The 12,087-nt window shown below is 29.7% G+C and overlaps 1 protein-coding gene across 8 annotated transcripts in view; it reads right to left on the bottom strand.

Moving 5' to 3' along the window:
• Window positions 1-12,087, bottom strand: part of Arp5 (Actin-related protein 5) — a 46,588-nt gene that overhangs the window by 16,198 nt on the left and 18,303 nt on the right. For all 8 annotated transcript variants that reach the window (XM_075382151.1, XM_075382147.1, XM_075382145.1 and 5 more), the window contains 4 exons: window positions 8,832-9,115; window positions 7,744-7,959; window positions 7,456-7,536; window positions 5,826-5,954 (listed from right to left, as the gene is read on the bottom strand). In XM_075382151.1, coding sequence (XP_075238266.1) covers window positions 5,826-5,954; window positions 7,456-7,536; window positions 7,744-7,959; window positions 8,832-9,115 — 710 coding nt within the window. The remainder of the gene's footprint in view (window positions 1-5,825; window positions 5,955-7,455; window positions 7,537-7,743; window positions 7,960-8,831; window positions 9,116-12,087) is intronic.

Here is a 12,087-nt window from a genome sequence, read left to right as displayed (position 1 = left end):
TGGTGATATCAAAAAACTTTACTTAGCTAAGTTTTAGGCCCTTATTCAACAAATAGTAGAAACTTTAAATGAATTTGATATTTTACTTAATAAGAAAGTTATAGCGATATTTTGTTTTTTCAAAAAAGCCTCCCCCCACTTTCATCCCCATAGTTTGATTTTGCCCAATAACAAATTTGACCGAGATTTTGGGTCGTTATATTTTATGTACCAATTTGAAAGTGATTGGCACAAAATTATGGCAGTTACTATGTCCACAAGAAAGTAAATATATATATAAATATAAATGTATATATAAACTTTAGAACTGATGGTGGTTTTCGGGTCTAGGGAATGTGAAACGCAAAATATGTCAAAATTTTCTGGAAGTCGAATCATGGTACCCATTACAATAGGTAGCTTTCTTATGAAATCTACCTAAAAATGAAGCACTATCCTCTAAAATGAAACAATTCACTAAAAAAATCAAATAAAATATTTCAGAACTACAAGACTCAGCATCTTCGTGGATCTAATGAATTGTTTCATGGACATTATTTGCATTTAACATTTTTTAGTTTATTTAAAATATGGACAAGCTTATAAAAAGCACTCCCTATATTAAAAAGAATTTCAAGCACAAAAAAAGTGTTTTAATAAAAAAATGAGAATTTGAACTGCGAACATCCTCTTACAAAGTCTGTCAAAAATTTCAAAAACCTAACTTAGAGCAAATTGAATAGCTACTCATTTTAATGAGACATGAAGGTTACTTTCATATCTGTAGACTTTTATAACTAAAATTCAATTTATTAATAAATTCAAGATTGATGAATCAGCTTTCTAAAATTTAGCAATTTAATATAAGGGCTACAAAATTTTCACTATAAAAATTAATTTCTTAAGATAATGAATCTCCAGGTTAAATTTTCTAGCTGTTTCAACAATTTTGTTAAAATTTTAATAAATTCATTACCATTACAGTTTGAAATGATAAATTCCTCTAGTACTGACATTTCAGTACAATCAGCAATCAACAAATAAAATCCCCTGACTCCTTATGATCATTAACTTTACAGCAACCTTTTAAATATATTAAAATACTATTGGTCCTAGCAATGTTCCTTGTGGAACTCAACATTAAACAGTCATTAAAGACCATCTCACTCCATTAACTCTCACAACTTGCATTCTGTAGCCGATGAATTTCAGAGCACAATTTCTAATAACATATAGCTCAAGTGTTTTTGGTAAAAGAGAAATATCAACATAATCAAATGCTTTTCTGATATCATAGAATGGCCCAATTAATGTATAATCCCCTGATCAAATTTTTCATAAATTCTTGCAAAGGAATATGCAAGTGTAATTGTTAGCAATTAGAAGCAATGCAATTAATGTCACACTACTAATAAGATATTCTTAGAACATTTTAGATAAAATTCCTAGATTAATTAATAACAGAAATACAGAAAAAATTTAATTATACTGTTAGAGATGTTTTCTATAAAAAAAAATGAACAGTTGTCATTAATATTAGCTTTATTAGTTTCTACTTCAGACACAGAAATTTCAGAAAACTTCAGTCTTTCATTTTCCTTACATTAACATTTGCCTAAAAATGAAGATTTAACCACAGAAAAACGAAAGCCACAAAAAATACATATTAAAAATCCTTAACATAAGCAACTAATCTCCCCCTCTAAAAAGAGGATTTATGAAGTCCAGATTATTTAATTACAATTCCCAAAAAAAAATCTTCATAAGACAGGAACCTTTATAACATGATAATGAAAAATAGAAAAAGATTTTATCTAACAGTGTAAATCAGATCTCTAAAAAACCAAAATGGAATATTTTTTGAAGGTGAAAATCAGATAGATTTTTCACCTTAGAATTAACTTAGAAACACAAGCAATAAAATATCACACTGTTTCAAGCTATGAAAACTATAACTGAATTTTTGGAAAAACTTCAAGGATATAAACAAAAAAAAAATTCAAATTATAGGGAAGCAAGTAATATTTAAATATATACTATACAAAAAAAATTTAAGCAAATTTGTACAGTGCAATGCATATTTAACACCAATTGTAAATTAATAAGATGTTTTACAATATCTGTCCATCTTTCATATAATTGCAGTCCATGTAAAACATTTGGGGTATATGAGATACCAATTATCAGTTGATTTTTTTAAGAATGATATCCAAAACACAGTCAATCCCTGGAGTGGAGAAAGTATCATTTATAGGGCTGAATATCAACTGCATTTCTTGACTTACTAATATAATCTAATAATATATTCAGCTCAGTGAGAAGGTAATGGGAAAATGCTTCACTCCTTACTTTACCTAGCATGGTTCTGCACAGGATTTTTGTTTCTCGAGAATACTATTGAGAAGTTTATGCCATTTTTACAGTTGACTTATGATTCAAGTCTGGTCACCCATAACCATGAAATTTACTACACATTAAACAACATAGTGTTTTTTATAAACTCAATAAGTTCTACTTGAAAATAGACATAAAATCAGGCTCTAGAATTCTAGCACTATTATCACATTATGCTTCTCAGGTAGACATAACACTGATGAATGTGTGAATATAATTCCTATTAATGATAATGCTAGTATTTTCATTGCTCAAAAAGTGAAATTTCTGGGTGTTTTATTAGATGACAAGGTCTTGTGGAATGATCAAATTAATTTTGTTTGTAACAAAATCAAGCTATACTTTTTTCCTCAAAAGCTTAATAAAACATTAATTGTCATCATTATTAAATATTTATTATGCCTACATATATTCTTGTGTAAAGTATAACGTCATCTCTTGGAGCACTCAAAAAATCAGAATGAGTTTTTAAGATAGAAAAATGGGCAATCAGATCATTATCTATTGCTCATAAGTATGAATTGTGAGGACCTACATTTAGAATATTAATTATGTTAACTTATACTTGAGTTTATATTTACGATTGTTCAACCTTTGCTAAAAGGAATGGTAACTTATTCTAAAATATAATTACCTTTACCAAACCAGACAATGGAACTCTTTTCACATAACATAATATTTCAGCCTATGAGAAAGGACCTTATTATACTTCCACTGCCTTTTTAATAAATGCTGAACCATCTAAATAATCTTCCCACAATCTACCTTTATTGGTCACATTGGACCACTTGAGTCATTCCATGTTTACGTTTTCTTTGAAGGTTATAAAGTCTGGTTCTTGCGCTCCACCCAGTACTTTTTCATCTGTTCTGATTGAAATTTTCTCAATCCATCTGAAATCCCTGCAGCCTTTCTATGTGTGATTTCCGCTGTAAATTTTTGAGTTTTAAGGCGGGTAATTTTATTTTTGTTCTCTGCATCTATAATTTCAAGTCCAATTTTTTTGAGATCTTGCTGAATTTCTTGGATCCATTTTCCTATTTTTTTCAAGATTTATCAGGACTAGTTTTAAAATCCTGTTTTCTGGTAGTCACAGGATGTGAAAAAGGTATGAAATTCTTTTCTTCTTCATTGTGCTGGTAACTGGGGCGACGGTTTTATCGAGGAGAATTTGTCAAACACCTTTAAACTAGTATTTTTTTTTATATTAAGTCCTGATGATTCTTCTTTTCATTTTGAGGAGCTGGTCACAGTTCTTCCTTCATTTTTAATTTTTAACAAGGTTTCATGTAGGTGGCTTCTGGGAGAGTTTATAGTGTTGAATATTGGTGAATATTGATAAGCATTTCTTATTATAGGTTGACCACATTAGAAATTGGCTCCTTTTCATTTTGTAGGTTCTGTTTATCCATGTTGCTTTATCGCATATGTTGTGAGTCATGATTTCTCCAAGATATTTAAATTAAGGAATTACATACATTTATTGAGACACATAGGGGTTTCATGAGCATAATTTCAGTTTTCTTGAAGGATACTTGTAATCCTATTTTTAGTGTGATTTTTTGGAGGCTGGTGATCTGGACACTTTCACACCCATGGCTAAGTGAGTTAAATCATACGCAAACCCCAGGTAGTTTGTTCTTATTGGGGATTTTGCTTGCAGTTTGATTTTAGAAGGGTTTACTTTTTGCCAAATCTTCATGATGTAATCAAGGGCCAAGTTGAAAAAGTGGGGATAACCCTCTCCCCTGCCTGAGGCCAGTTTTAATTGTGAATGCTTTTGAAATTTCCCCTCGAATTTAGCATTGGAATTAGTGTTGGTTAAAGTTAGTTCAATGATTTTTATTAATTTGGATGAAGGCCAATATTATTCTGTTACCAATTTTTTAAATAATACTAATTAAAAGTAAAACAAAAACCTGCTTTATCTGCACCCTGTTCATTGAATTTAAGACAGTTTAGTGGTTTCTGAATTGTGAATTATTTGGTATTAGTTTTTTTTTTTATTTAATGTATTTACCTTTACATTGTTTTATGTGTTTGTATTTAATTAAATGATCAATGGACTTTAAAACACATAAAAATATTTTTATTTTTTTATTTGTTTTTATATTTATAATTTATCTTATACTGATGTAATTTTACAATGTATTTTTATATATTGACCAAAATAAAGATTTATTAATTATAAGTTTTGACAGTACCGGTGACAAATTATAATAAATTCAGTGAATTGTAATATATATGGTATAACTAGAATTTAAAACTATGGAACAGTACGTAAATAAACAAATTTATAGAATTAAATTTGTAACAGTGAGTTGATGACATGGTTGCTACAAAAAAAAACAAACAAAAAATTTAGTGCCACTGTAAATGGAAACAACATGCAGGAAGCCTGCATCCAGCATTAACTTTGTTGATATGCAGGGACCAACTTAATAAGTGTAACTTTTACATTGGCATTATAACCTGACTGGAATTTTCAGAATGTTACTCCTGAGACATTCTACTTGTTACAGAATGACATACTGTTAGCACTCAAAATCTTGTTTCCATAATTCAGCTTGCATTAATTAATAGAGTAGTTTGTTTTTTGGTCAATCTTTATTGTTATCTCTTTAAAATTTGAGCTGCACATTTATCTGTAAAATAACTCAGTTGAATTTAAATTTTAAAAAAAATTGGATTGATATGTTGGTCCTGCTGTTTTCCACAGTATAATGAAATACTTTATACAATGATATGTCAGTGATTACAAACTACATTAGTAAAAAAGAAACATATATGTAATGAAATATTAAGTACCTGCAAATTACAAATATTAGAATAAAAGTATGTATACTTAAAAATCCCTTTTTATAATCCATGTTTTAAAAGGATGTAGAGATGTGACATTATTTTACAATTTTTTAATGACTGTCAATAATAATAATGGATTGGTTAAAAAATCTACAGCTACTAAACAATCTTTTTAATAGAAAAAACAATATATATTACTGCAAAAAAAAAAAGACTCAAAATCTTTACTATATGGAACACTGGAAAACACTTGGAAAATTTTGTAGAAAAGATAAAAAAGATAAGAATAAATTTAAGTATGCTGCTCCTCAAGAACATTTGCTAGATTCCAATGCATCACCAAAATTAGGACTGTAGTTTCACTATCTGCTTCTGGCATTTTTCAAAACAACCAAAAACTGTACCATACATCTTAATGTACACATTTGTAAGATTTTTCATTTAAAACACTTTGATGACACTAACTTTGTGAAAACAAATCTATGTACAACCAACTACTCAAATAAAGGAAAATTTTGTAAACCTTTTTTCTTTCATGATTCCCATAAAATTTTAATTCTGATAGACTGATTCATAACAACTAAACATATAACTAATAAATATAATTATAAATATTAATATGTGAAAAAACAAATACAATTCAATTATACCTCAATCGAATCTTCTCCTGCATTAGCTGCTACTATTTTTTGCCGAGTTCGTTCAATTCTCAGTTGAATCTGTCCTATTAATCTCCTCAATTCATCAGTGTTCTGCAGTTCAAAGCATTTGAGCGATTCCTAAGATAAAATAAATAACAAAAAGATAAATCAAAATGAAAGGAGAAAACTAATAAATAAATCTTTTAAATTTCATAAAATAAAGTATGCAAAAGAAATTAAATCAAACAATGCAGTTTATGAGCTGACTTAAAGATATTTAGGTAAAAATACTAGCAGAATTAAAATTCAATGCACTCTATGAATTTGTCAATAGTAAACAGAACATTAAACATTTCAATATTTACTTTTGACATTTTCTATGTTAGAATAAATAGAAACAAAAAATTATAATTTTCTTCAATACTCCTTTGAGTAGCTTTCTTTGAATTCTGTATAAGTTTTAAATCAAGATTATCTTTTGCACAACCAATTTGTACCTGCAGCTGGCTTCAAGTATTGCTATATGTTACTCCAATATTCTGAATAGTTGTAAAAATAGCAATTTTATATTTTTAAAAAATGTCTAGGCAAAACAGTAAACTTAAATGTCAGCCTATAACATTTTTTAAGTAATTTTGTCAACATACTTAATCAACATACACTTGTTATTAACAAGCACACAACATTTTTCTCTTTAGCAATATACATTTTCATAGGAAAAGGGATGGGTACACACAAACGTTGTAAAACTTAAATACACTAACACATTTAAACATATATATGTAGATAAATGAAAATGTTTTACTTATCTGGCACAAAAAGAGGGCCAGACATACCAAAGTAAATATTAAAAATTGAAAATAGAATCAGAAATCTACATTAAACTTAATTAAGTTATACTATACAATGATTAAATGTGGAAAGGCTGTATAAAAGATAAAGAAAATCAAACATCCTTTTCACCAACAGTGTGTTACTAACAAAAAGTAAACAGAAAATAAATAAAAACACCTGAGTGCTTGTACAAGAATAAAACTGAATAAACGTAAAAATAAAAACAGTTAGAGAATGATCTTAAGAAACATGAATACACAAACAAGTGAGGTAATAAATAGTAACAAGTGAAGAAGTTTTGAATGGAACAGAGAACAAAAATCGAAACTGCATAGCTAAGAAAAATAATGTATATTACTGGAGGCTCTAGAAGGTTCTGGCGAAAGGAAGGAGAGTATGAGGAATGAGAAGTTTTCAATTAAAGATATCAAGGAGGAAGAGAAGTACAGACAGACAAAAAGGATGGAGAAAGATCAATTGGCTTGGATGCTGGCAATGTGCAGCGACCACACCCATGGTAGAATGCACATAATCATCAATAACTTAAGTTGATAAGTAATTGGACAAATGAGTTTGTGCACGCACGCACAAACTTATGAGCTGACTTAAAGATATTTTGGTACAAATACTAGCAGAAATACTAGCACACACAAATGAGTTTCAATTCTTCAATTTAATGTTACAATAAATCGATTAAAAATAATTATACGTGAATTGCCAACAATTATAAATTTTTTTTTTTGTATAATATAAGATGCTAGTATTTCATTACTCATCAAACACAAATTTAGAATAAAAAATATACCTGCAACTCTTCTTCATCTCCTTCATCTTCTAAATCTTGTACAGCTAAAAGTTGATTCAATTGTTCTTCATCTTCTGCAAGCTAAACAAAAAGCCAGAAACAAAAGAAATACATTATAATGGAGCAAAATAATATATAATTTTAAAACACAGATAAAATAAAGTTAAGTAATTTAAGTATAACAGATAAAATACAGTAATCAAACTAAAACAATCTTTACACCAATAATTTATAATTTTTAAAACAAAATACAGCACTAAAAAGAAGTATACTGATAAAATATAATACCTTTTCTTCTCTTTTACGAGCATTAATCTCTATTAGTCTTCTAGCAAGTTCTTTCCTTCTTTCACGTTGTTGATCAGCTGTTAAACTAGTAGCTGCTGGGGCAGAATATGGAAGCTGTATCCGGCGAACATGCCTCTCATAATAATCACAATCAGACCAATTTTTGAGTTCTTCTTGGTAATCTCTAGCCAACGAACAATGATCATGAAGAAGTTCCTACAGACAAAAATTAAACATAAAGAAATTATAAAATAAAAGCTCTGTGTGTCCACATGCACATACATAAAATTTCTTCTTGCGGTGACAGAAATGTGCACATGCATGGATGTGTGCACATGCGTCTGCAGAAACCAAATCCAATATTTAATTTTTCTCACATCAAGAGACACATATATAAACTGTCAGTCTAGATAAACAAATTTTAATTAATTTTTATAATCACCATTGTGGTATTATTTAAAAGGTGCAGTCACTTTTTTCTAATTCTTTTTACTAATACTATTAAAATGAAAATATGCTCTAAAATAAAAAAAAGCTCAGAGTGACTACTTAAAATTGAGACTGACCAATAAATGAACTACATTAAGCATGCAAATCTTGCTATAACATTAGATTGGGTGAGCTAATCATCACACAGATGCCTCTTCCATAATCAATATACCCATTTTACAGGTTAATGATCATTTTAATATTATGAAGATATATTTAATATATTATGAGAGATCTTGTCCCCTTTTTACTTTCACATAATCACATTTATAACATTAATAGAATTATAACACTTAAATTTTGAAACACATTGAATGAGAGTTAAGTCATGACTAAAATGAATAGCACAAAATAAAGATAACATTAATACAAAATATAAGCAAACAATTCAACAATTGGAAAAAATAATACTGATTGGTTACAGGAATCTTAAGAGCAAAGAAGTTAAGTTAGAAGCATATGTTTATATACTGTTCTTAGAAAATAAATAAATAAAACTAATACCATGTCTGTATATTAAAATTAAAATAAAATAATTCTAAAATACTATGAATCGTTACAGTATAAAAGGGATAAGAAATCTAAAGAATGTTACTAACTTCGGCTCTGCTTGGAGTGATTGCTGCAAAATGAGATGGATACTTTAACTGAAGTAAGCGATGTAAGTAACTTATCATATGATAACCACCAATATTAATACGACGTGAATGAGCTGAATCAACCACCCCATCTATAACTGGTAGTACATGAGTACAATGATAACTACAACTGATTATAAGTCCTGAAGTACGAGTTTTATGATGCCGCCAGAAGCTAAACAGCGAGTCAACACCAAAACAAACACCAGGCACTCGATAACACTCAAACAGCAGCTCAGACATTACTGAAAAAATGTACATATAAATTTACGCATTATAAAACAATAAATTCAGAACAAATCAACACATTTTCTTCTTAATCAGCCTTTTTAGTCGAAATAAAAATACTCTGATTTAACAGGAACAATTAGTCAAGTCAGTAGCATAGTAACTTACTTTCCTATAAACAATAATTTCTAACAATTGTCTGCTTAAGTTTATTGATGATAAATGAAGTAAATGAACTTTTCTGCATTTTATGTATAATCTTAAAGTATTATACAACTTAATCAAATAATCAATTTAAACCATTTAGGACTAGCTATATGGCTATGTTATTCCCAATTTTCTTTTACATTAAAACTATAATTTGTATGATACAGTGACACAGTTAACTCATAAGTCATTCCACCTGTATTTTATCCAAAAAATTACTTCCATTTTATAAAAACTAATATGTTAAATTACAAGTTTATACACTGTTGGCTTAAGTTTTGAAATATTAAAAAAGTTGGGGAAGTCAACATTTTAATAATGTGAAAAGGGTTATTCTGATACCTAGTGTTATTCTGAATGTAGTCAATGTTTTTAAATAAAAATATATATATATACAAAACTATCACTAATTCTCCCACTTTCCAGATAAGTAAAAAGCTAAAATTTTAAGTTAAAATAAATGATTTAAAATTGGGTAGACTGAAAAAGAAAAAACTTGAAACCTGACAAATATGTATTATCTTATGTAACAACAAAGAATTTGCAAAAGGTGCACATTATAGAATTATTGCTATAAACTTATAACCATTTAACAATGGGTAATTACAAGGGTGAATCAAATATAAACAGAATTTTTTTTTATAAATTTATTGATTAATAATATACACAATTCATAGCTTCATTATTTTTCTATTGTCTCCTTCACGATCTACACACTTTTACCAACAATTTGGAAGCTTGAACATTCCTTGTTCATAAAAAGTTTGAGAATGAGTCATCAACCAATTGCACACACACTCCTCAACATCTTCATTGTTTTCGAATCATTCCCCTCCAAGACATTCTTTCATGGGCGCAAACAAAAAATAGTCGCAGGGGAACAAATCTGGACTATAGGTTAGGTGGTTGAGAGTTTCCCAGTACATTTTTTCCAATTTATACCTTGTCAAAATTGCGGTGTGCAGCCTGGCATTGTCATGGAGAAGGATAACATCTCTAATGGGTATACCAGCATACTGTTTTTTTGTTTCAGGCTTTTGTTGATAGCAGCAGCTGACAATGGTAAGTCACATTAACCATTTGTTGATTGTGGAGAAAATCAATGAGTAAAACTCCCCTTGAGTCAAAAAAAATTGTTACAAGAACTTTTCTACTGACAAGACAGGTTTTGGCCTTTACTGGGCAATCCTCATCCTTCCTTTGCTCACCAGTTTTGACTCTGAAGTGTAATTATGGACCCATGTCTCATCACATGTGACAATGCACCTCAAAAAATTGTCCCCCTTCTTGCCAAAATCGATTCAGAAATCTCTCACAGACCTCCAACCTGACCTTTTCTGATTTTCATCCAACAACCTCACAACCCATCAAGCACTAATTTTTCTAAAGCCAAGATGATCTGTGATTATGGATTGAGCACTCCCATAGCTAATACCCACTTCTGACATGATTTCTTCAACCAGTGAACTGGCGATCTTTCAATAAGCTCTCGAACAGCACAGATGTCAGCTGTGAGACTTGACCTCTTTTCTTTTTCCTGTTTAGCCTCCGGTAACTATACCGTTTAGATAATTCTTCAGAGGATGAATGAGGATGATATGTATGAGTGTAAATGAAGTGTAGTCTTGTACATTCTCAGTTCGACCATACCTGAGATGTGTGGTTAATTGAAACCCAACCACCAAAGAACACCGGTATCCACGATCTAGTATTCAAATCCATGTAAAAATATCTGGCTTTACTAGGACTTGAACGCTGTAACTCTCGACTTCCAAATCAGCTGATTTGGGAAGACGCGTTAACCACTAGACCAACCCGGTGGGTTTGTGAGACTTGACCTGGGATGACTTTTGTTTTCTACACTTTCTAACCCGCCCTTAAATTGTCTGGCCCACGTATACACTCAGTTCTGGAACAGTATAGTGTCTGCAAACTGTAAACGAGTTAAAATTTGCATGGGCTTAACACCTTCATTATTTTGTTGCTTAAGAACATGAATTTGTATTGTTGTTTTAATTTCTGCTTATTTTTATTATTATTCTGAATGTTTACCTAGGTTTTATGTTTTCTGTTTTCATTTTCTATTATTTTTTTGATTTTAGATTTTACTGTTATCAATTTTTTTATTTTTTTTATTTTTTTTAATGTAGATTGATTCCGGTATTTTTATTGGTCTTTGACTGGGGCTACCAACTTAAAAACTTATATGATGTGCAACAGATGACACAACCTCCTGCTCACTCATAGCCGTACTGATGACAGAACAAAATGGAGGAGCTAACCAAGCTGGTTTCCCCTCTCTAACCGAACATTAACTCCCCACTCTGCCATCCAGCTCAGAACTGCTTGTTGCATAGAATAATAAAATTACCATTTAAATTTTTTCACCCTTGTGCATGAAATTAGCTTTGAAATGTCTTGCACTCAAGAAACCCAAGAACAGAGCCGAGATAGAAAGAAGCATCAAAGGGAAACTAGAGGAAGGTTAGGAATTGACCAAATAAAGCAAAAATTATGCACGTGTAAAACTTATCTAAACAACAGTGAAAAAGGATAGCATAATTCCTACTAGTATTTTAATACATCAAGGAGAAAATAAAATTACAGCATATATGAAAACTACAAATTTTACAAAAATTTATTATGAGATTACCTATCATTAAGAGAATGAAAGTGCAATAAGCTGTTTCAATATTTCCAGTTTACATTCAACAAAATTTGGAAATCTTAAAAAAAGGAAATGTGAAGAACAAAACTTTATGATCAGATATAGTATCGTCTC

This window comes from Lycorma delicatula, chromosome 1 (genome assembly GCF_047948215.1).
Source record: "Lycorma delicatula isolate Av1 chromosome 1, ASM4794821v1, whole genome shotgun sequence".
NCBI classification, from domain to species: domain Eukaryota; kingdom Metazoa; phylum Arthropoda; class Insecta; order Hemiptera; family Fulgoridae; genus Lycorma; species Lycorma delicatula.
The sequence above is the reverse complement of the archived record's forward strand: the minus strand, read 5'-3'. Positions and strand labels throughout refer to the sequence as shown.